Source organism: Hylobates moloch, unplaced genomic scaffold, assembly GCF_009828535.3.
Source record: "Hylobates moloch isolate HMO894 unplaced genomic scaffold, HMol_V3 SCAFFOLD_2, whole genome shotgun sequence".
Taxonomy (NCBI): domain Eukaryota; kingdom Metazoa; phylum Chordata; class Mammalia; order Primates; family Hylobatidae; genus Hylobates; species Hylobates moloch.
In genome coordinates, this window is record NW_026652277.1 from 60,040,970 (window position 1) to 60,067,755 (window position 26,786).

General features: G+C 37.3%; 1 protein-coding gene across 1 annotated transcript in view; it reads left to right on the forward strand.

Annotated features, from left to right (window-relative positions):
* ADAMTS3 (ADAM metallopeptidase with thrombospondin type 1 motif 3) overlaps positions 1-26,786 on the forward strand; it is a 284,850-nt gene that overhangs the window by 6,452 nt on the left and 251,612 nt on the right. Inside the window, exon 3 of the mRNA XM_032150423.2 lies at positions 13,556-13,962. Within this exon, the coding sequence (XP_032006314.1) occupies positions 13,556-13,962 (407 nt within the window). The remainder of the gene's footprint in view (positions 1-13,555; positions 13,963-26,786) is intronic.

Below are 26,786 nucleotides of genomic sequence, written 5' to 3' on the forward strand. Positions count from 1 at the left end.
TGTTTTGTTTAATGTTTTAGTACAATTTTTCAACATAATTACAAACTCCTTCTGAACTTCATTTTAATTTCATCATACTATAAACTCTAATTTGTATAATCATTTTCCTAACAGTATTTATTTTCCCATGATAGTGAATGTTGCCACACAGTGTTGTGTATGTATATGTCATTGCCTGCATTTCAAGTGACTACTTTAGGAGAGAGCCCCACAAGTTGGTTACTGAGTAAAAACAAATTCACATGATACATTTTGACAAATGGCTTTTGAACAAGTCTGTATGATCTGAACTCCTACTAGCAACTTAGGAAAGTATTGATTTTTAAAATTTCACTTTAGAATTATTTCTGTCTTCTTTTTGATATCTGAATATAATTTTTAAATATTTGGTTATGCAATCTGAAAGATGCAGTGAATTCGTAATTTTTCTAACTTTCAAGTACCCAATAAATACGAATAATAATATTATACAAATGTTTTTGTAATTTTTATTAGTACTACAGGAAGACTCATCTACCTCATACAGTGTGATCTGAGAGTTGTATATTCCTGAAAATGGACAGTGAAGCATGGGAAGTTTCCTAACATAGCAACCTCTGTTCCCACATAAAATTTATACCTCCTGATTTTCCAAAGAAGTTTACATGACTTTGCTGACTAACTGTAAATCCCTAGGAGAAATTTTGTGGTAAAATGTCAGTCTCTTGTTTATGAAAATGATTGCCACAAATTCAGCATGATGAATCTTCATGGAATTTAGAACAAATTGTGAGCAGCATGAAACCATATATCTTGCTCTTGAAGTGATTGATAAAACAAAAATAGCTTTTAGGAACTTGTAGCAAGTAAAACAGGATTAAATATATGATTCCGCAGATACTGTGGTCTTAGTAAATCACATTTCCAACAATTTTTCTTAATATTTAGTAAGTATATTTTTATATTAGATATGCAAACAAAAAGAATGATTCATGGCATCATTCATGAGTTCCAGTTCTCTTTCCTTTACATGTAAGAACCTCTCTCTTTTACATGTAAAGTTCATTTTTTTCTTTCTTTTTTTTGAGACAGGGTCTCACTCTGTAACAGAAGCTGGAGTGCAGTGGTGCAATCATGGCTCACTGCAGCCTTGATCTCCCCAGCTCAGGCGATCCTCCTGCCTCAGCCTCCCGAGTAGCTGGGACTACACTGGCCCCATTTCTGTTTTCTTTTCTTTTCTTTTGTTTTGTTTTTTTGAGACAGAGTCTCGCTCTGTCACTCAGGCTGGAGTGCAGTGGCATGATCTCGGCTCACTGCAACCTCTGCATTCTGGGTTCAAGCAATTCTCTGCCTCAGCCTCCCAAGTAGCTAGGACTACAGGTGTGTGCTACCACGCCCGGCTAATTTTTGTGTTTTTAGTAGAGATAGAGTTTCACCATCTTGGCCAGCTGGTCCTGAACTCCTGACCTCGTTATCCACCCCCAACAGCCTCCCAAAGTGCTGGGATTACAGTGTGAGCCACGGTGCCTGGCCCTGGCCCCATTTCTTAATCTAAAATCTAAATCTATATATCCAGGAGAGGACCTATTAATATTTGTATTTCCTCTATCAGGTGGTCAGGAGCACAGACACTGATGACTGTGTAGTTTAAAATCCAAACTCCACCACTTTCTAGCTGGTTACCTTAACCTCTCAAAGTGTTACTTTCTTGTGTGTAACATATGCATAATACTATGTTTTAGAAAAAAATTTTAATTTTAAGTTCCAGGGTACATGTGCAGGATGTGCAGGTTTGTTACATAGATAAACGTGTGTCATGGTGGTTTGCTGCACCTATCAACCTATCACCTAGGTATTAAGCCCAGCATGTATTAGCTATTTTTCCTAGTGCTCTCTTCTCCTCCACCCCACCCCTCAATGGGCCCCAGCATGTGTTGCTCCCCACCCTGTGTCCATGTGTTCTCATTATTCAGCTCCCACTTATGGGTGAGGATATGTGGTACTTGGTTTTCTGTTCCTGAGTTAGTTTGCTGAGGATAATGGTTTCCAGCTCCATCCATGTTCCTGCAAAGGACGTGATCTTGTTCATTTTTATGGCTGCATAGTATTCCATGGTGTATATATATCACATTTTCTTTATCCAGTCTATCATTGATTGGCGTTTGGGTTGATTCCATGTCCTTGCTATTGTGAATAGTGCTGCAATGAACATTTTTGCTGTGTAGAAACTCTTTAGTTTAATTAGATCCCATTTGTCAATTTTTGCTTTTGTTGAAATTACTTTTGGCGATTTTGTTATGAAATGTTTGTCCGTGCCTATGTCCTGAATGATATTGCCTAGATTTTTCTTTTAGGGTTTTTATAGTTTTTTTAAATATAGTTTTGGGTTTTACATTCCTTTACATAAGATGTAAGGAAGGGGTCCAGTTTCAGTTTTCTGCATACGACTAGCCAGTTCTCCCAACACCACTTTATTAAATAGGGAATCCTTTCCCTATTGCTTGTTTTTGTCAGGTTTGTCGAAAATCAGATGGTTGTAGATGTGCAATGCTATTTCTGAGTTCTCTGTTCTGTTCCACTGGCCTGTGTGTATGTTTTTGTATCAGTACCATGCTGTTTGTGTTATTGTAGCCTTGTAGTATAGTTTGAAGTCAGGTAGTTTGATGCCTCCAGCTTTGTCCTTTTTTGTTTAGGACTGTCTTGGCTATACAAGCTCTTTTTTGGTTCCATATGAATTTTAAAATAGTTTTTTAAAACTTCTGTGAATAATGTCAATAGTAGTTTAATGGGAATAGCATTGAATCCATAAATTACTTTGTCATAGTCTCGTGAAAATACTGTTTACTTTATAGCATTCATAAAATGCTGCTATATTGTAAACAAGATAGAATCATAACTATTGTTGTTAGTGTGTCTTTGAATTGTGCTGTTTCTTTTTCCTTTTTTTAAAACTTTTACTCAAAGAGAGGTACTTCATTCTAATCCCTACATTTTAGGTAGGTCTGCCTATCACCATGAATTTCCAGGAACTTTAATTTCCTGTGCCATGGACTTGTAAACTATCGAGCCAGTCAGCTCACCATGTGACAGCTCTTTGAGAGTTCTGTTTTCATGAATTATTTTCATGTTTGTGTCTCAATGTAGTATTGTTTAATTAATTGTAATAAAGCAATAGAGAGAGAGAGATTTGAGAAAGGCATGGTGCAAAACCAGTTATTCCATATGGATTCCATGCCAACTATATTTTATGTTTACCAGATACAATTCTTTTACTTCTTACACCTTATTTTGTTGGAATTCCCTTTATTCCAGTTTGCTAACAGAAGTCATGTAGAAGTCATGACTCCTTTGGATGTGAGTGACAGGAACCCAGTTCACACAGGTTAAGGAAAACAAAATTGATGAGGTTTCAAAGTCAAGTATAGTTGAATCTAGAGTTCAAATAATACTGTCATGGACTCTCTCTCTTTCTCTTATTCCCTCTTTCTGTTTTTCCTTGTATCTTTCTCATTTTTCCTCTGTATTGGCTTTATTTCTCTTTCAGAGTAGGATTGGTTCACCTCTCCCTACATCTCCCAGAAGTTGTGACAAAGACTGTTGCTGTCATCTCCAGGCTATCATTCTCCCTTTCACCCCAGAAGACAGACACCTCTTTTTTGACAGTTCCAGTACATTTCCTGGTAGAGATTTTATTGGCTACTTGATTTAGTCATAAGCTTGAATCATTCATTGTGGTCAGGGGATGCAGTATTTTGATTCGCCTGGACTGAGGCATTTTATAAGGAGTGTGACTGGAGTGTGACATGGTTAACCTGAAGGGAAATCAGTGTGCAGTTAAAGAAAAAGAGGGATGCATGCCGAAGAGTCACACATCATACAGTAATACCTCAAATGCAATAGTTTTCCAGCACTTTGGATGGGAGATAGTGGCTGTGGCAGGCAGAATAATGGCGCGCCAAAGATGTCTGTGCCTGGATGCTTGGAACCTGCGAGTATGTTATGTTACATGCCAAAGGGGGATTAAGTTTGCAGATGCAATTGAGGTTGACAATCAAATGACCTTAAAATAGAGAGATTATCCTGGATTATCAGGGTAGGAGTCTTTATAAATGGAAGAGGGAGGTGAAAGAGAGAGAACCAGAGAGGTGGCAGCAGGAAGACTTAGTACCCTGTTGCTGGTTCTGAGGGTGGAGGAAGGGGGATCATAAGCCAGGGGATGCCGGTGGCCTCCAAAAGCTGGAAAAAGCAGGGAAACAGATTCTCTCTTACAGCTTCCAAAAGGAATGCAGCCCTGCTGATGACTTGATTTTTAGCTCAGTGACCTAGTGGACTGTCCCAGTTTCTCCTACTTTTTGACAAAAGTATGAGCCAGGCTATTTTAGATTTGGAAAATGTAATTATTGCGAGTAAAGTTTCAGTGAAAACCTTTAACAGTGCTGTCCACATTTCTTGTTTATTTTATTTTTCCCAGGCTTTGCTCTTGGAGACAAATGTTAATTTTTATAGCTTCAAATTCTATACTCAATATTAATCTTTCAAAGTTCTATCTAGCAAAAGTTATAAGAGGTGTGAGAAATATTAATTTTTAGAGTGACTAACATAGCTTTCGAGTCTGTAAAATTCTTAATGATGCTAAATAAGCAGAAGTGCTTATTTAAAAACTGAGATTGGAATGTTAAAATTTTGGCATTTGGGCTTCACTTAAACAAATCTTTTTTACTTATTTTGTTATTGATTATTTGGTCATTTTAAGTTGTAGCAAATAAAACGCTTGGATATTTTTCTTCAAAGCATACTTTTTCTTTTTTTGAAATATCTTCTCTTACCTGATTTCATGTTCTAGTACACTAAAGAATGTGTTGTTCTTTCCTAAATGGCTTTTTTGAACATAAATATTGTGCAATTGCAACAAATATTTATTAAAAGCCAGATTTTTAAAAACTAGAAGAATTTAAGTACACAACTATTCATTCTTTCTTAATAATGAATAAAAAAGCCATAACCTTTATTCTTCAAATAGCTTCATAAAAATATTATACTGTGAAAATAGATTTGCAATTAAAATAAAAGACACAGCAAAGAGGGTGTCAGACTTGTGGTGATAAGAGCCTAGAGGATTTGAAGTGAGGAAAAAAGAATTTGACTGTGTTCAGAATTTCAGCATGTGTCACAGTTAATTTTTAATTGCTTTTGAGAGAACATGTGTCCCCTTCCCCTTAAGTGTTTACAGCTTTGCTGAGCCCTTTGGCATTTGGCGTCCTCCTTAATGTCCATTCTTCGCCCTGCTTGCATCTTTCCTGGAGCAGCTGGCTCCCATCATTTCTGATGAAAGTCATTCTCTTACTCTTGGCTCAGGATTTGGAAATGTTGTTGTTGGAGCTGCTTCTTTAGATGATCTTGAAAATGCTTATTCGATTTCATTCTTGAGGCCAGATTATTGCATACTGAGAATTTATACCTGATAAAAGAAATTGCCTGTGTGAACTGCCGCTTCATCGTAGTTAACCAGCCAGTTCTTGGGAGAGAATTCCAGTCTTTTAGATTGGGTAATGGGGCATGGATTGTTACAGCCAGATTGGATTTTAGGCGCTCTGTTGATGTGGAATTTAAGGTCCTTCTAACTGTATCACATCAGGCTGGGTGGGATTATAGGGGAGAGAGGCCTGAGGGGCACTGGGACTTGGAAGGAATCTGAAACTGACTTTCTTTTTCTATAGCTCTAGTTAGAGGTGATGATAACAGCTCACTTTTCATTTATTAAAGTGTTATTAGATGGACCAGGTCCTTTGTATACTTCACCTCATTTGGTCCCCATTATTATTTTTATTTTTACAGATAACCTCTGTGAGCCTTAATTTTCAGAATTTGCTTCTAAGATGCCAAAGCGTGCATCAGTCAGGAACTAGAATTCAAATGCAATGCTTTCTGACTCCAGACCTTTAGTGCTCAACCGTCATACCCAAATCTCTTCCTTGCTTGGAGCCATATGCATCAATCACAAGTATTTCAATATTCTATGTGCCTGGGGTAGCTTTGGTATTGATTAGACCCTTAAAAATTTATGTGACATATAAGAGATTTATACTGAAGTCGCTCAAAGTCCTTGCAACGTTGACTGTACTACTGAAGACTTTTGTTCTTTTACAGTTCTATAGTGTGGTCTTTGCAATGTATTGGGGACATCTGGTATTCCCTAGGGGACATTTGTGTCTCATTCTGCTACATACTTAGAAGGAAACCAAGATATCCGTTTCAAGTTGTAGCATATCTGGCTGAACATGTAAAGGAGTTAAGATGATCCTAGAGCATGGGCCACTGTGTCTGTCATACAGTGCACCTTACTAGCCCCAACACAGAGCAATCTCCCAAGAAGCTCCACTTCCAGACAGAGCCATTCCTCTCCTTCCTTCCTTCCTTCCTTCCTTCCTTCCTTCCTTCCTTCCTTCCTCCTTCCTTCCTTCCTTCCTTCCTTCCTTCCTTCCTTCCTTCCTTCCTTCCTGTAATGTACACTAAGGCTATGTATTAGTCTGTTCTCACACTGCTCTTAGGTTGGTGCAAAAGTAATTGTGGGTTTTGCCATTGATGTAAAGAATTACCTGAGACTGGGTAATTTATGAAGAAAAGAGGTTTAATTGAATCACAGTTCCATAGGCTATACAGGAGGCATGCCAGGGGAGACCTCAGGAAACTTACAATCATGGTGGAAGGGTGAAGAGGAAGCAAGCACATCTTCATGTGGCAGCAGGAGAGAGGGAGCTAAGGGGAAAGTACTACACACCTTTAAGCAACCATATCTCATGATAACTCATTCACTATCATGAGAACACCAAAGGGGAGGTCCACCCCCATGATTCAATCACCCCCACCAGGCTCCTCCTCTAACATGTGGAGATTACAATTTGACATGAGATTTCAGTGGGGACACAGATCCAAACATATCAAGCCATTTAAACACAGTTAAGATATTATACTTCTGCCCCAAAGAGCTTATAGTTTCTGAAAGGATGAAACATAAGCATATAACTCTTCTCCCACAGAGATTTTTAAAAAACTTTTGTACAGACATTGCATACTTTTTTGTTAAATGACTTGACAGGGAGTGCTATGGAAGCTCAGGCCAGGAGGTCTGTACTCTGTGGATAAGTTGCCAGGAAGGTTTCTTGGAAAAGATGGGGCTTGAGATAGGCCTTGGCAGCCCCATTCAGTTTGCCTTGGTGGAGAGAAAACAGTGGTCCTCTACTGTAGTGATGCTGCAGAGTAGGGCTGTGAAGGTAGGCATGCTGAAGCCAGGTCTTGTGAGCACATTAGACAGAGTGTTTCAATAGGCTAATATGAGAGATGATATTGAAAAGAAATAAGGGGCAGAGTGCAGAGGGATTTAAATACCAAACCTAAGTTTTTATTTGGGTTAAGTTACTTAATCTCTGATTTTCTGTTTTCTACTTTTGAAGTGGGAGGGTTTGATTAGTAGATGGTCTTTAAGCAATTTTTAGGTCTGACGTGAAAAAGATACAGATTTTGTGAATCTGTATCTTTTATCCTAAAGTAATGGTGAGCTATTGAGGCTAGTTAGATGGAATAACATAGTGACATTAATTGCCAGCATTTATTGAATATTTACTATGTGCCAGACAGTGTTGTAAACATTGTGAATTGATTAGCTCATTTAAATTTTATAACAAGTCCATGAAGTCAATACTATTACCTGTAATTTACAGATAAGAACTAATGTAGTGACCCAAATCACTAGGGTAGTAAGTGGTAGAACCTAGATATTTTCAATCAGGACCTTTAAAATAATTTTCCTGACAGCAATTTAGACAGTATTTTGGTATAATTTGTATAATATTTAGTAGTGAGAAATTCTGTGTGGGGAATTTGGACTTGGTACTTGCAGCTTTTCACTGTGAGGTGATGAGATCTTAAAAGCTATTAGAAGAAAAGAGGTTAGTTTGAGAGAAATTGCTAAAGAAACAGCAGTAGAACTTGAATGATGTCATATGGGGGAAAGTTATAAGACATGTATAAAATAGCTCTCTAGCCTGATTTGGGAGAATCAGCACATCGTGAACAGAAATAGCGAAGTCAGGAGGGCAAGCTAAATAGGTGAACATTCAGTTTGGTTTAGATATATTAAGGATGAAGAGAGAGTAAGACAAGTTGTTCTCAGTAGAGAACAGAGCCGTTCAGGTTATAGTTTAAGGGAACTTTTCTTTTAACCTATATTTATTGAGAGTTTACTATTTGCAGGGTATCATGCTAAAACACAGATATGTGTAAAGGGATAATGATTAAAGTTTGGAAACCACTGGAAAATCTAAGATGGTTGACATTAGCATAGAAAGTAAAAAATTTTTAAGTTTATTGAAATAAAGAACATCGCCTCCTCAAAGCTTTTGATGTAGGTTGTGCATATTAACTGCATATGTCTGCACAAATTTATATGCATATCACAAATACACTCATGCACATATATACAAAAATGTGGTTATTTTACACAGTACAAGGAGGAAGAAGGCATTACATTAAACTCTAGAATGAGGAGTTTAGATAAAAGAGAATTCCCTGACAAGAAAATTTTTTTACATTATAATTAGGCTGCCAGTGGAGATGTGACAACAGTTTTTCTTGGGGGTAGTTCAAGTTACTGAGGAGATCTTGAATAAAAAATACCCTTCTTGCCTGCCTAGCTTCTGAACAAGTTGAGAAATAGAAAAACTAAAGATGTAGGTAAAAAGAAAATATCTTTTACAGAAAAGGCTGAAGTGGAGAATGAGGCTTCCACTTTGACAGGCAAGTGCACTGGCTATCAATACTCCGCCGTGTGCCTGTCAGGCCTCACCAGTCCAGAGCAGCGCTGCCCCTGGCTGAGTGGAAGAGAACATGTACCCCTTATCAGGCTCATTTCCAGGAAGCAGAATGAGGAGGAGGTGCTGAGGTTTGCAAATTTCTTATGCTTCCCAGACTTCCCAACCACATAATTCACTCTTCTTCACCAGGGAAGGGTGAGTGAAGGGATAGAGAGCAGCCTGGAGTGCTCAGAGAAAAACCTTTCCTTCCACACAGCAGGAGCAGGTTAAAGGCTCTCTATCACTAACTTGAGAAAATAATCCCATCTACTTGAGATGTCTGAACTGTAAGAAAGAGCAGGGATTAGGGACCCTAACTTCTGGCTCTTTTTAATTTTTGACCTGTATAGTTATAATTCTATGAATATCCAAAGAGATTGCAGAGTGGGGGCTAATTTCCTGCTTCCTGCTCTTAAGAATGCGGGGCTCTGTGTATGTCTTATGGGAGGTCTGTTTTAATGATTAGATCAATTTCTTGTTTTTGGTAGCTTAAAAGATAAGACCTGGATACTAAGAAATGTTTGGTTTATAGGGCAGCAGGAACTGTGAGAAATATACACAAGCTTTCCAAGCAAAATTCTGCCTTTAGAGGTAGATGACTTGTGCAGTTTGCCGTCATTAATGACTTGGTGATAAAATGACTATTTAGCCAAAAGAAGATGCATGCTAATTTCACATACCCCTTCCGGCTCAAACTGCTCTCATTCATTCACCCATTTCTTCATTTCTTCATTCATGGATATTTATTGAGTAACTTCAAGTTCTTTTTTAGGCAGTGGGGAAATGAGGTGAAGAGAACAGATAAAATCTTCTGCCTTCATGAAGTATATATGCTGGTAGATATAAAAATATATAAATAAACATATAAGTAAAATTTATAGGATGTCAGATGGTGACAAGATTTATGGAGAAAGGTAAGACACAGAAGAGGGACAGAGGGTAAAATGGTTGCTGGTGGTCAGGAAAGACTTCATTGAGAGGGTCACATTTAAGCAAAAGTCTGAAGCAATTGAGAGAGTGAGCCAGGCAGCTGAGAGGAAGATCCTTTGGCAGAGGAATCAGCAAGTACAAAATCTTTGAGATGTGAGAATCCCCAGCTTCAAGCCCTGGGACCTTATGAGCCATTTTACTTTGAGTGGGATGGGTTTGAGGAGAAGAGTGATAAGATTTGACACTTTAATTATTCTGGCTCTATTTTGAGGATAATCCATTAAGGGGAAGAGCAGAAGCAAGGAGAACATTTAAGAAGCACATTCGAAATTGTGCCTGTGGAACTTACGGCCCACAAAAACCTTCACATACCTATTACTGTGGCCCCTCAGCCACCTCAGCTAACAGTTTTGTAGTTTCTAACTTTAAAGTTGAACCACAACATTATTTTAATGAGTGGCTACCTTACGCTTAAATTAGTAATAGCTATATTTATTGAATCTTCTACATGATTTTATGTAAAACTCTCACCAAACCTATGAAGTTGTAACTATTACTAACTTCCAGTTAACAGTTGAGGAAACTGAGCCTAAGAGAAAATAAAGAACTTGCTGAAGATCACAAGTGGACTCAACTTACTGCTTTCTGACTCTGCATTTCATTCAATAACCATAGGCTTTCCTGCTTTGTGAAAGTAGTTGGGCCTGTAAAATGTGAAAATTATGAATGCAGTAAATTAACATTGGATATAATTTGGTTTACCTCTGTGATTGTAATCTGAGATTAAAATTCTTTTGATTGCTTTGAGCTTCTGCCCCTCCTCCCAGTTTCTCCCTCCAAAACCCAGAATTTAAGAGCCTTTTACAGAAATTTTTGATGCTACACTAGAGGAAAAATTGGTTGACTGGCTACAGGTAGGTAGAACATTGTAATTCTTGTGGTAGTTCTCTTTTATAAATCAGATCTTAAATTAGACTGTGACAGCAAGATGCTCCATCTATTCAGAAGTGAACGAGAGCATAGGAGCATGGTCTTCAGAGTCAAAATGATGAGAATTGGAATTTTCCTTTGGCTCTTTGCTTGTATGTGTCAAGCCTTCTAGGTCTGCTTTCTCATATATAGAATAGGGGTAATAGGATTTACCTACTGTGATTGTTGTATTAGAGATGATATATTCTCAAACACAAATCATAGAGCTTGGAGCTTTTTCTGCTAATAAATGGCAGGTGACTGGGTAGTTCCATTAACTACCATCCAGGAGATGGTAATCCAAAGGGTTGCCAATCGTATCTTTTTCCTCATTATCTTAATTGCCAACAGAAAAATGACTCATTCAAACATTTAATTTAAGAAATGTTTATTATGCATACTTTTTAGGAATGATTTATTATTTAGCATTAGAGAAAATAAAGCTTTAAAGAAACATACCATTCTTATTTTGAATAAAAATTTAGAACATATTACCTGACAGTGTAAAAATGGAACATACAGCTAGGATGTATGGCTTACTATATGTATGAGGCTGTGAGTATCCTCTTGGGTATGGAGAAGGCTCCCTGCGTTTTTCTAAATGTTCTTGTTCTCTAGTCACTTAATCCATGCATCAGTACAATATACTGATTTAGACTTTGGTTTTGTGAATTCCCTTCAGTGGAGATAGGCAATCCATACATTGAAATTAAGCACTGCTTCCTCTTTCCCTTGAAACGGTCAGCCGATGGTTAGAGAAAAAGCTATAACTGAGATTATTGGGACAGCCAAACGCTCCTGGGCCTGGGTAATGTATCTTGTAAGTCAGTGTGTGTAGCAGCTTAGACAAGGCCAGTGTTCTCTGGTTACCAGTATTACTAACTTAATATGCATCAAACAAATCCAACTGACAAGATACCCTGACACATACAAAATCTTGTATGATGATATTGGGAGTACCAAGTTGAATGGGGAGTTCTTTGTCTTTAAGGAATTGTAGTTAATTTGGGCTATGTTTTGTCAGTACACATACAAGGGCTTGATTCATCTCCTTACTTTGGAAGCTTTCCCCTCTCACTCTGCACCCGTGACACTTGTGCTCATTCTCTTATATTTTGAGTTTGTTTTTTCTCTCTAAACCAGAGTTTATAAAAGTATTCACCATGGAGGAAGACCAAATCTTCCTCACAACCTTCTTGGAAGACCAAGTCTGTGTTTATACTGGTGCCTAGTCTAGTTCAGCAGTGCACTGTCTGTCCAGTTTTGGAATCAGGCTTCACTTGACTCATACTACAGCTCCCACTGCTTCTTTGCCTAGTAAATATTTACAAGTGTTGCTTTTTGTATTCATTTAGTAAGATGGGATGGTTCATTTAAATACATTGGTAATTTTAAAAGGCATAATTATAACAAACATGCACAGAAAGAATTAACATGTTGCACAAATAAACGCCTTTATTTGTCTTCTGGCATTTCACTTATTGCCTGAGGTTTTTAAAAAGCAAGAAAATAATGAAAATAGTGATTCTGCAAGGATGCTTTATGAACATAAGACAGGTTCATTTACAGATCTCATGCTCTAAATATATTATTGGGTGACAAAACTTGTGATTTCCATAGGTGAGCAGTTTTGTGAATCATATCATTTTTTAGGGCACTTTAACACACTATAGGATTAGTGTAAGGCTAGAATTGTGAAAGTGGGAAACTTTTTAGTTCGTGTTTTTAGATTTCCCTTTCTATGCCTTCTTCTTCTTTTTTTTTTTTACCCTTGTTGCCCTGCTGCTTGCTTCCTTCTCTAGTATCCGTTGTCCTGTGGTCTTAAAGTCATTCCTATAATGGTTCCTTTAATGTGTTCTCTTTCCCAAGGGTGTTTGCATTTTGATAGACAAAATACTCATATTTGGTTAAGCCAGGGGTTTCAGTGCTAATTGTGAAATTCAGTTTAACATATAAGTGTCTGCCCATATTGTAAGGTGGGTCCCAAATTCTCTTTCATATTCTAATAGGTATCTGTCCCACTTAAGGAATAAGGTGCAAAATGAGAATACTGTTCCCTCTTGACTAACCAGTACCTGCATATTTGATTTAAAGATTATTATGTCTTCTTTACCCATTCTTCTAATTTTGTAAAAATGGAGGTTTATGAAGGAAAGCATGGTAGGATAGAATGAGCGTATGGGCTTAGGAGTACAACTTGGATTTATATTCAGGCTTTGCAGCTGTTTGACCTTGGACATAGGACCTCCTACCCCTGAATCTCAGTTTTCTCACCTGTGAAGTATGGTTGTTAGGGTTGTTACGGTGGAAAAAATGTGTATAAATTACAGTATTGTAAGCTACAGTGTATATATTACAGACTCATGTAATATAGTTATTGTAATTAGTCTAAATTCCAGGATTTCTACAGGGAAAAAATGAAAACACAGTTTTTTTTCTACATAATAACCTTGTTAAAAGTTTTTAGCAGATGTCAGTTATGCCAATAATAAATTAATTAAGGGTATGCCTTGATTTTAAGCAAGCCATTTATAGTTTATGGACACATTATATTCGTGTTTGCAAATGTATTAATGAGATGTAAATATTTACAGTGTAATTTTAATACTATTTTAATTAAAAAATGATCCATTGAACACAGGGTTACTTAAGTGCATTTAAGAAATGATTTTTGTTCTCAAAATTTAATATTTATGAGCTGATTCAGGAATGTCTATATTATGCACATTGAAGTATGGTCTTGTGAGTTGGGCAGCTTTTGTCTGTGTTATATTCTCCTGTGTTCTCTTATTGTACAGGGTTTGACAGTTCTGTTTTTCACCCCACAGATTTACCAATAAAGAGATATAGAGAGTATGAGCTGGTGACTCCAGTCAGCACAAATCTAGAAGGACGCTATCTCTCCCATACTCTTTCTGCGAGTCACAAAAAGAGGTCAGCGAGGGACGTGTCTTCCAACCCTGAGCAGTTGTTCTTTAACATCACGGCATTTGGAAAAGATTTTCATCTGCGACTAAAGCCCAACACTCAACTAGTAGCTCCTGGGGCTGTTGTGGAGTGGCATGAGACATCTCTGGTGCCTGGGAATATAACCGATCGCATTAACAACCATCAACCAGGAAGTGCTACGCATAGAATCCGGAAAACAGAGCCTTTGCAGACTAACTGTGCTTATGTTGGTGACATCGTGGACATTCCAGGAACCTCTGTTGCCATCAGCAACTGTGACGGTCTGGTAAGGCTCCTTCTGTTTTGTGCATATGCGTTTGCAGGTGCTGGGAGTGCAGCCATGGCTTCTGCATAGTTTGGAAGGTGGAGGTGGAAAGGAGACTTCATTGTTATGTTACATTTTAAGTTCAGAAAAAGACACTAGAAAGCATTTTGCTGTCAAAGATATGCATTTTGGCTTAATTTATGACTATTTTGTTTCTTGGAATAATGCGAAGACGACATTATTCCAAGAAACAAAAGACAAATATTTTAGCATTTTTTTGGTTAATGTTTTTCCTTGTATTACATTGGAAGATTTTATTTCCTTATTTCTTTCAAAATATTCTGAAAACTTTCCAAAGAAGCATAGATTCCTTCAAAATGACCGTATTTTACTCCTTATGTGGAAACTTTGGATATCTTCATAAAGAAAGTATTTTGAAAGTGTTCTTTAGCTTCCTCACAGAATGCTAATGTGGGAAATGAACAGATTCTCTGTCAGAATTTGTCCAAATAACATTACTTTATGAACGCAAGATGCAATACTTTCTGTGTGGTGGCTTCGATTCTCCATTTTCAAATTTAATACCCGTATGTTGCTTTTCAGTTTTGTGGTTGAGGGTTAAGTGTGCTACGAAGACTCAGGTTTGTGACAAGACAAATCAATAGTAAGGCTAAGTGTTTAGGAACTTTTATAGCAATTTTGACAGTTAATGTATGTCTGCTGGGTCTAATAATAAGAGTTTTAAAAATGGGTTGGTGTTTTCTGTCTTTTTTTCATTTTATTATTCTAGTAATTAGTTTTTATTTTATCAAATTGTATTTATTTTTTATGTACAAAAATACTAGTCTGGTACTGACTGGGGAGAAAAACTGTTTCTTCACCATAGATAGTTTGAGAAACAGGCAGTGACACTTAGCTGATTTTGCCCACTCTGGACATCAGAAATGTGACTGAAATCATCGTATTACCTATCTAGGTAATTGTATGAAATGATCGCATGAAAGGCAATTTAACATACGCTTTATCAAAAAGGACAGAAGAATGCCTTGAGTGACATATGGAGCTATGGCCTGGAATATGATCTAGACATAGATATTACTCAATGAGTTTCTGAAATCAACAGGGTTTCCTGTACAAAGGAATTGACAATGATTCCTACCCAGTGTGAACAATCAAGAACAATGTCTTTTTCTGTCTAGCATTGACCCTCTCCTGTTCTCAGTCAATATTATCATGTATGAGTGACTGCTAATCCTTTACCAATTACAGCTTTATCTTTGCTCTAGTTTGCCCTAATTATAGGTAAGAATTATTGAGATATTCAATCATAGAATTGTCCCCACTTTCTGACAGCATCCAATCTAGAAAAATGCTCTACTTCTTTAGACTCTTCTCAAAATTACCCAACCAAAGCCCAAATGCTGTTAATAATAGGTTCTTTTCAACAGTCTCTTACTGAGATACTCATGGTTCCCTCTGCTGTACATTCTCCATCTCAGCAACGTGTAATAAACCCAGCTTGTTAACTAAAGATGTGCTTCTGGTGGTCTTTGGCAAGGGGGTGTTGATGTGCTTTTCCTCTCTACTTCTACACCTTTGAAATGAGAGTGGTGGTCAGGAGTCATGACAATGGCAGGCATTTTACACACTTCTTGGGAAGACACTTCTGGCTGAGAATCCCACATGAAATAGATTTCTCCCACAGAGTCCTGGCATTTACTCTCTAACACCATAAAATCTCCCCTGTGAGTAGTGGCAGCTCACAATCATATTTTGTGGTCTACAATTTGCCAGAATAAAGGTTTTTTTGGTTAGTAGGCTTTATGTGATATGTTTCATAATCTAAAGAAACTGAATTTTTCTCAACTTGCTAGAACAGTATCGCCTTGCTAATTCCTCTGGACTGTCATCAGAGGGAACTGGTTGTGAGTGGAAGAACTGACTAGCTGATGGCTCTACTGCGTTACCTAGCTCAGTGACTTCCTTGTGGGCTGATTTTAAGATCAAGGGGGTTTATCTAGGACAGAGGTTTTCAACTTTTTTTTTTTTTTAACATTTGTAATTCTTCCTTCAAATGAAATCTTTAGAGGTTATCTAATAAAATAGAGTGTAAATTGGATAAACTCAGGAAAGGTCTGGTCAAAACACTCTCCCTCCGGCCTTGTCCTCAGTTCATACCACTGTTGAGCTCCCTGAGGCATCTAGCAGAGATCTTTACTGGTAGGGTAGGGGTTCTTGGAAGCTTGAGGTTAACAATTTGGGAACCATAAAGAGAGCCTCTCTTCTAAAATATCTGATAGTCACATCTGGTTAATCTCAGAGACATTTTACCTTTGTTAGATTTTGAGCAGAACTAAATGAAGTCTTTGTGGGCAACTGCAAAGTTACAACGAAAACAGCCCTAGTTACCTGCCTTAAGACTTTTGCTCTGTGATTTGATCCCTTCAAAAACATATTCTTGCCATGCCTATTTTAGTAAGTCTAGCTGCGGAGGCACTTTTTAAAAAGTCCGTTTAAAAAATATGAGCCAATATGCCTATGATTGAGAACATTTGACTGGTGATTATGAGCTGTGATACAGCTCGATCTGGTAAATGAAATGTTTGATACTAAAAATAGGCATAAGTTTTTAGCTATTTACAGTGGATTTAGAAAAGAAAGTTTTTGAGGGCTGATTTCGACATGTTGACATTTGCATATCTGCTGTAATGAGAGAACTTGATGTCTGAAGACCTGTTGCCTTTCACCTCTTCCTCCCTTGGGAGATGTCTACAGAAGGTGTTGTGTGTGTTATTGATGAGACAGAAGAGATATCTGTGCCTTCATGGATTACATGCTGATTTGAGACCTTAGAAGGTCTGAAGAATAAAGGACTGAAGCAATGTTTCACCTCCAGGTACCTACACTAGGCTACACCAGGATTGGAAGATGCTTAAAGCTCTTATACCCTTTAATTTCCAGGGAGTAGGAACAAAGCAGCAGACATTGGCCCCTTTCAGAATGAAGAATGATGAGAGTCCTCCAGTTTAATTAGTCTGGAGGAACCACTGTTGACTTCATTGCTCCCTTCCTGAGGTTTGGTCAAGCAGTGGCCCCTTGAGAGCTGACAGAATATACCTAGTGTTGTGTGCTTGCCTATGCCAGATCTGAGCTATTGGATACATCATCCACCTTTCCTCCTTCTTCAAATAGGCAGGCAGTTTGTGCTTATTTAGGATGAAGAGGGAAGATTTGGCATAGTCCTTGATCATTTTCACATCTCATGTCTAATTTTCATAAGGCTAGAATCATACATATGTCAAGCCTTTTTCATTTTTTTAAATCTATATTTCACTTTTGTGACTAATTATCTTATACAAAGAATATCCAAGGATGTGATCTTGGAATAAAGTAGAAAACAAACAAACAAACAAAAAAAGTGTTTTCAAATTTAAATAATATTTTTAATAATAGTTATTTGTAGTTAAATTATTCATGTTTATTTATTATTATAAGTACCACCTGGTCACAGTTTGTTCTTTTATATACATCAATTTGATTATAGTTTTTCCCAAGTATCTCTTCTTTGATATAGTAATTTTTAAAAATTAAATTTAAAGATGGTTAAAAATTAGAGAAAATTGCACATTTCTTTTTGGATAGACCTGGACAAACAGAAAATGAAAGAGGCATGGGAAGTCCTTTTTATTTTTATTGTTGGCCTGAAAAGTAATGCTTTCTATTCTTTTCAATGCCGTGAAAACCATGATGTTATTATAACTAATGTAAGTTTTTGAAGATACTAAAGAAATGCTTTAAGAACTGTGAAAATATTGCTTGAGCACATCTGAAATATTTTCTTCTGGTTAAATTATAATTAAAACAAGAACAAAAGCACAGCACAGAATTGATATGATGCCTTTGTAGTAATCATGCCCTGAGGTCACAGCCTCCTTGAAAACTAAACTCAGCCTCAAGGTTTGACTTAATAATCTTCAATTCTAGGAATCCTGATCCAAGTTAAAGCATTTTGAAGCACTAGTATTAAGTTGTTACACTGATTGCTGTGGTAAATACTGAGATTGGTCAAGTGTAGCTCTTGTCTTCAAAGAGTACTGGAAATAAATTAAGTTGTATGATTCAACACTATTAGAAATATAGAGAGATTGATCAGAAATACAATTTAAAAGGGAGACTTTACTATTGTCACTCTATAACAATAAAATTGCAAAGAAAAAAAGAGGTTGAAAAATCAATTTGGCTTTTTATTAAGGTAGGCTGAATTCTCTGCCCCTAAAACAAGACATTTTCAACACTTTGTTTTCAAAAGAGTTGATTAATTTTTGAGCAGTACTAGACAACTACTAAATGTATCAAGAGATTATTACTAGTTTTATGGTGCTTTGTCATCCTAAATAGGTGTCAGTAAACAGAGTCAGATCTTCCATAATTTCTGAAAATTCTCATGTATTGATTGAAGAAACAGTAATATATAACTGAACTGAGATCTAACTCCAGATTCAGTAATACTGAAAAATAAGACATATATATATATATATAAAAGCCTGACAGGTTTTGAGATGCACTATCTAGATTGTAATAGCCTACTTTTTCTTCCAATAATTTTTTGTGATAAAATACACATAACATAAAATGTACCGTCTTAATCATGTTTTAAGTATACAGTTCAGTGGTGTTAAGTACATTCATTTGATTGTGCAACCATCACTACCATCCATCTCTAGAATTCTTTTCATTTTGCAAAACTGAAATGCTATACCTATTAAAAAATTACTTCCCATTTCTACCTCCCTATAGCCTCTGACAATCACCATTCTACTGTCTCTATAATTTTGACTTCTCTAAATACTTCATATAAGTGGAATCATGTAGTATTTTTCATTTTGGGACTAGTTTATTGCATTTAGTATAATGTCCTTAAATTTCATCCATTTTGAAGCATATGTCAGAACTTCCTTACTTTGTAAGGCTGTATAATATCCCATTGTATGTATGTGTCACATTTTATTTATTCATTTATCTGTTGTTAGATACTTGGATTGCTTCCACACTTTAGATACTGTGAACAATGCTGCCATTAACATGAGTGTACACATATCTTTTCAAGACTATGTGTTCAGTTCACTTGAATTTATCCCCTATACTGCTGGATCATATGGTCATTCTATTTTTAATTTTTGGAAAAGAAATTGCCATACTGTTCCCCATGGTAGCTCTATTAGTTCATCTTTACACTGCTGATAAAGATATACCTGAGACTGGGTAATTTACAAAAGAGAGAGGTTTATATCTTATTCCTCTTAGTGCCTTAAACTAGAACCTATTCAGACATGTGATAAGTTAGTACAAGTTTATTTTGGTGCAAAATAATTTAGAAATTTATCCATAGTTTTTCATAATACACATTTTCCATGAACATTTTGAAGTTTCCTCATAATACTTGCTTATTTATACTGAAATCCTATTTTGAAATTGAGAAAGTATTTTAATGATGATGTGCTTTCTCACACATATATCTTTCTGAGAGAAAAAGACACCATAAAAGCAACTGTGTGTATCATTACCAGCAGCAGCAGAAGAGGAAAAGAAAGAACAACAAAATCTGTATGTTTCCAAATAAGTAAAGTTTTTAAGTGAAATAAAAAACTAGAAATAAGGCTGTTGAGACCTTGGTTCTACTGGATGTTGTGTTTCTAATTCTGGTCTCTTCAGCTCCAGCTGATATTTTGGAGTGTCTGAAGCACTTTTTGTCTATCCCAGTCAGAACTTTATTATGTAGAACAGAAATGAGAAAAGGAAGTCATGGGTCATACTTTGGAGTTTGCCTCCCAAGTGTCTCTTTCCTCATTTATTTATACATGTAGTCACATTCATTAGGAAAATCAGAAAAACTATAAAAAGAAGTTTCTAATATTTCAAATTCTGGTCCAGAATGGTATACAGGTAGAACAGAACACAATTTATTGTTAAACTATGAGTTTTTGTTAATAATGGATTGACAGTGATAACAATAAAATAATGATAACAGAGGCTGGGTGCGGTGGCTCACGCCTGTAATCCCAGCACTTTGGGAGGCTGAGGCAGGCGGATCACAAGGTCAGGAGATCGAGACCATCCTGGCTAACCTGGTGAAACCCTGTCTCTACTATAAATACAAAAAATTAGCCAGGCGTGCTGGTGGGCGCCTGTAGTCCCAGCTACTCGGGAGGCTGAGACAAGAGAATGGTGTAAACCTGGGAGGTGGAGCTTGCAGTGAGCCGAGATTGCGCCACTGCACTCCAGCCTAGGCAACAGAGCAAGACTCCGTCTCAAAACAAAACAAAACAAATAATGATAACAATAGTTAACATTTGTTTAGTGCTTCTTAGGATGAGACATTATTTTACATCTATTAGTTTATTCATTTCCACAACAACCTAGTAAGTAATTATCCATGTTTAAGGAAAGTTTAACCATAAAATTTACCTATTTTACTAGAATACTTTCTAATTAAAAGTTAATAATTTTAACTATGATTAAATTTGAGTCATTATTCTAACTATGAATACATACACCGAGTAAATAACATTTAGGGTGTATATTAGTCCATTTTCATGCTGCTATGAAGAAATAACTAAAACTGGGTTAATTTATAAAGAAAAAGAGGTCTAATGGACTCACCTTTCCACATGGCTAGGGAGGCCTCACAATCATGGTAGAAGGCAAAGGAGGAACAAAGGCACATCTTACATAGTGGCAGGCAAGAGAGCATGTGCAGGGGAACTGCCCTTTGTAAGACCATCAGATCTCATGAGACGTATTCACTATCACAAAAACGGCATGGGAAAAACCCACCCCCATGATTCAATTACCTCTCACTGAGTACCTCCCATGACATGTGGGGATTGGGGGAGCTACAATTCAAAATGAGATTTGGGTGGGGACACAGCCAAACCATATCATTCCACCCTGGCCCCCGCCAAATCTCATGTCCTCACATTTCAAAACCAATCATGCCTTCCCAACAGTCCCCCAAAGTCTTAACTTATTTCAGCATAAGCTCCAAAGTCCACAGTCCAAAGTCTTATCTGAGACAAGGCAAGTCCCTTCCACCTATGAGCCTGTAAAATCAAAGCAAGTTAGTTACTTCCTACATACAATGTGGGTACAGGCATTGGGTAAATACAGCCATTCCAAATGGGAGAAATTGGCCAAAACAAAGGGGCTACAGGGCCCATACAAGTTTGAAATCCAGCAGGGCAGTCAAATTTTAAAGCTCCAAAATGATCTCCTTTGACTCCAGGTCTCGCATCTGAGTCACGCTGATGTAAGAGGTGGGTTCCCATGGTCTTGGGCAGCTCCAACCCCTGTGGCTCTGCAGGGTACAGCCTTCCTTCTAGCTGCTATCATGGGCTGATGTTGAGTGTCTGCAGCTTTTCCAGGCATATGGTGCAAGCTGTTGGTGGATATATCATTCTGGGGTCTGGAGAATGGTGGCCCTCTTCTCACAGCTCCACTAGGTGGTACTCCAGTAAGGACTCTGTGTGGGGGCTCCCACCTGACATTTTCCTTCTGCACTGCCCTAGCAGAGATTCTCCATGAGAGCACTGCTCCTGCAGCAAAATTCTGCCTGGACAACCAGGCATTTCCATACATCCTCTGAAATCTAGGTGGAGGTTCTCAAACGTCAATACTTGACTTCTGTGCACCTGCAGGCTCAACACCACATGGAATCTGCCAAGGCTTGGGACTTGCACCCTCTGAAGTCATGGGCCATGCTTGGCCCCTTTTAGTCATGGCTGGAGCAGCTGGGATGCAGGGCATGAGTCTCTAGACTGCACACAGCATGACAACCCTGGGCCTGGCCCATGAAATCATGTTTTCCTCCTAGACCTCTGGGTGTGTGATGGTAGGGGCTGCTGTGAAGACCTCTGACATGCCCTGGAGACATTTTCCCCATAGTCTTGGGGATTAACATTTGGCTCCTTGTTATTTATGCAAATTTCTGCAGCTAGCTTGAATTTCTTCTCAGAAAATGGTATTTTCTTTCCTATTGCATTGTCAGGCTGCAAATTTTCCAAACTTCTATGCTCTGCTTATCTTATAAAACTGAATGCCATTAACAACATCCAAGTCACCTCTTGAATGCTTTGCTGCTTAGAAATTTCTTCTAGCAGATACCGTAAATCATCTCTCTCAAGTTCAAAGTTCCACAAATCTCTAAGGCAGGGGCAAAATGCTGCCAGTCTCTTTGCTAAAACATAACAAGTCACCTTTGCTCCAGTTCCCAATGAGTTCCTCATCTCCATCTGAGACCACCTCAGCTGGGATTTCATTGTCCATATCATTATCAGCATTTTGGTCAAAACCATTCAACAAGTCTCTAGGAAGTTGCAAACATTCTCACATTTTCCTGTCGTCTTCTGAGCCCTTCAAACTGTCCCACCCTCTGCCTGTTACCCAGTTCCAAACGTGCTTTCACATTTTTGGGTATCTTTTCAGCAGCGCCTCATTCTACTGGTACCAATTTACTGTGTTAGTCCATTTTCATGCTGCTGATACAGATGTATCTGAGACTGGGTAATTTACAAAAGAAAGAGTTTAATTGGACTCACAGTTCCATGTGGCTGGGGAAGCCTCACAATCATGGCAGAAGGCAAGGAGGAGCAAGTCACATCTTAAGTGGATGGCAGCAAAGAGAGAGCTTATGCAGGCGAACTCCCATTGTTTAAAACCATCAGATCTTGTGAGACTCATTCACTATCAGGAGAACAGCACGGGAAAGACCCACCCCCATAATTCAGTCACCTCCCACCAGGTTCCTCCCATGACATATGGGAATTGTAGGAATTACAGTTCAAGATGAGATTTGGGTGGGGACACAGCCAAACCATGTAAGTCGCTATACCATTTTACATTCCCATCAACAGTGCACAGAGTTTGATTTCTTTTCCACATTCTTGTGAACACTTGTTATTTTCTATTTTTTTTTTTGATAGTAGCCATCCTAAAGGTTGTGAGGTGGGTGGTGTTTTATTATAGTTTTGAGATGCATTTCCCTAATGGTTAGTGAAGTTGAACATCTTTTCACGTGCCTGTTGGCCACTTGTATATTTTCTTTGGAGAAATGTCTACTGAAGTCATTTGCTCATTTTTGAATCTGGTTGTTGTTTTTTGTTGAGTTTTAGGAGTTTATATATTCTGGATATTAATCTCTTATCAGATCTATGGTTTGCAAGTGTTCTCTTTCATTCTGTGTGTTGCCTTTTTACTCTGTTAATAGTGTCTTTTGATACACAAAAGTCTTTTTATTTTCATGAAGTCTAATTTATTTTTTCTTTTGTTTCCTGTGCCTTTGATGTGAAATCTATTGCAAAATTCAATGTTGTGAAGCTTTTGCCCTATATATATATTTTTAACAAGAGTTTTTAGTTTTAGGTCTTACATTTAGGTCTTTGATCCATTTTGTATTAATTTTTGTGTATGGTGTTAGGTAAGAATCCAGCTTTATGCTTTGGGCATGTGGATATCAAGTTTTCCAAGCTCCATTTGTTGAAAAGACTGTCTTTTCTCAATTGAATGGTCTTGGCACCCCTTTCTGAAATCATTTGACCGTATATGCAACAATTTATTTCTGGACTTTCTATTCTATTCCACTGCTACGTATGTTTATCTTTAGGCTAATATAACTCTATTTTGATTACTGTAGCTTTGTAGTAAGTTTTGTTATCAGGAAGTGTGAGTCCTCCAGCTTTATGCTTCTTTTTTTTTTCAGGTTTGCTTTGGTGATTTGGGTTCCCTTGAGATTCCATATGAAATTTAAGATGGGTTTTTCAACTTCTGCCAAAAAAAAAGTCTTTGGCATTTATTGCAGAAGGTGTAGTGGTAATGAACTCCTTCAGCCTGTATTTATCTAGAAATGTCTTAACTTCTCCCTCAATTTTGAAGGGATGTTTTGCCAAATTAGGATTCTTAGTGTACCTTTTTTTTCTCTTGGCATTCTGAATATATCAGTCCACTGCCTCTGGAATCTAAAAGTTTCTGATGAGAAATCTGCTGATTGTCTTGAGGATCCCTTGTAATGTGATGAAACACTTCTCTCTTCCTTCTTTAAAAATTCTCTCTTTGTCTTTGTCTTTCAGCAATTTAATTACAATGTATCTTGGTGTGAGTCTCTTTGACTTCATGCTACTTGAAGTTTATTGAGCTTCTTAGATGTTTATATTTATGTCTTTCATCAAATTTGGGAAGTTTCTAGCTATTATTTCTTCAAATGTTTTCTCTGCTTCTTCCTTTTTATCTGCTCTTTATGGATCTGCCACAATATGTATGTTGGTCTGCTTAATGGTGTTCCACAGGTCTTTTAGGCTCTGTTCACTTTTCTTCAATCTTTTTTCTTTCTCAGACTTGGTATTTCCATGGTCCTCCCTTCAAGTTTACTAATTTTCCTGCCTGCTCAAATCTGCCTTTGAATTCCTCTAGTGAATTTTCCAGTACAGTTAGTTTCCTTTTCAACTTCAGAATTTCTTTTTGGTTTCTTTTTAGAATTTCTGTCTTTCTTGATATTTTCATTTCTTTACATGTATCACTTACTTGACTTTCTCTATGTGTGTCTTAATCTTTAAACATCTTTAAGACAGTTATTTTAAAGTATTTGTCTGGTAGATCTGCTACTGCTGCCACTAGGTCTTGTTTAGGAACAGTATTGTTTTTTTCTTTTCCTTTGAATGGACCATACTTTTCTGTTCCTTTGTGCTCCTTGTGATTTTTGGTTTTAAACTGAGCTTCTGAACCTAATACTATTGTATCTCTGGAAATCAGATTTCCTCCCATTCCTCAGGGCTTGCTGTTTGCTTTGTTGTTGTTGTTTATTTGTTTGCAGTTGTTGTAGGCTGCCTCTTTTCTGAAGATTGGGCTGAACTGTAAACTTAAGGTCTTCTCAGGTCTCTTCTGAGCCTGTGCCTTTCCCTGGGCATGCACAATGACTTTCAAATTTTTCTTGTGTATGTAGTTGCTTTTGACTATCCTAGTATTCAATCTCTGGTTCACAAAAGGAGAAAAAGAGAAAAATGAAAAAAAAAATGCTATCTCTTTAAATTCCCTAAAAATCATTTCAGTCAGTTGAGGAGGGATTTGCAACAATGGAGGGAGTAACAAAAAAGGCTGTCACTCTTTGTCTAAATCTCCATGATCAGAAGCATCAGTGATCAGGGCGTGGATCCCAGATATTTGGAGAACAAGGCCCTTTTTGCCCACATTGGCTCCTGCAGGTTGTATGCAAGCTGCTCTAGAAATATGTGCACAGCTGCCTGCCACAGGGCTGAGGGTTGGGGTACTGGTAACTGCTACTGTGCTAAGAGCTGAAGTTGACTAAAATTAGCTGTAATTTATTATTTGAGTCTTCTCCTGGAAGTGGTAAGCTTTCAGTAGACTACAGAGTTCCAAAATCCTATCATCAGACAGATTCTGCCAGTATGATTGTTGCCTTAGTGGGGAAATTCTTGGTGCTTCCTGTTCTATCACCTTTTTAGAATCTTACCTGTTACATTTTAATTTTATAAAATGTTTAGAATATATTAAATTTGGGGTTTTTTAGTGGGAATAATCAATAAGCATGAATGAAAATGAATAGTGGCCAAATTATTCTGAGTTATGATACTTTGGGAGAGTTCAGTTTTTTTAAAAAAGTAAGTACCGTTGATGACAGAAGTCAAGCCTTTTGTAAAACAGTCAAAGGAAAGGACTCATGTTGGGATTGATCACAGTGTTGTTTTAGAATTAGACAAACTTGGACTCTAGTTCCAATTCTATCACTTACCAGACTCATGACCTTGAGCAAGTTATTTAACCTTGCTAAGGTCTCTTTCCTTCAGTAAAATGGGGAAGTAATGCTTGTCAGATTAGGGCATTACCAAGAGCATTAATGCATCTTCCACACAGCCTGGCCCTTAGGAAATCAGCATTACTGAAATCCTCTTCTTTTTCCATTTACAATGATTTGTTTTAGCATTTTGTGATTAATAATAATAATGATTAAGTTTGCAAAATAAGATATGCTGCAGTAACCCAATTCAGCCTGTGAGCCAGTTGGTGGAAAATACAGTCTTCCACAAAATTAGAACCTTGGTGAAAATCCTTGTAATTTTAAGATAACCTTTTCTACGTCATGTGTGGCTCCTTTAACATCATATTCCCTGAGGGTTACTCTAATCTCTGCTCTCCTGAAGACTTCTAAAGATAAAAAACCCATTACTTTCCATCTTATTTATATATAGCTCTACCATATAGAAAGTTATTGTTCCATTTATTTGAATCTTCGGAGTTGAGACAAAGATATAATAACCATGATAGACTTCTTATTGCTCTTGTCATTACGATAATGAGGTTTTACCCAATTGACCACCATGTAGTGTACTATGTCACAAATAACGATATAGAAAATGACCTCTGCTGTAGGAAACAGTTCCTTCAGTGGTGTAATGTAGTTCAAACCCTAACTGGAATAGAATTAACCTGGCGTAAGTCACAATTTTAACATTTGTCTCAGGCTTTTTGTTTTGGTCAAATATTTTAAGTTAGGAATCTCAGGATGAGATGTATTTGGGATAGAGGGTAAAGGGTTTTATGGCATCAGATGGTTTATACTGTTGTTCAGAATCTTCCCAACCTCATTCATTTGCTATTTTTTTTTTTAAGTGATGGTGTTTAATATGCTACCTTATATCTTTTTTTGTTGTTTCTTAGAGTCTTCCATAAAAACAAGCATCCAGCAAGGGGTGGGTGTTTTCTGCCCCTCTGTGGAGGCAATTGAAAGGAATGAAGAAAGAAGTGGCATAGGGATGCCTAGCTCCAATTACCAGAAAATG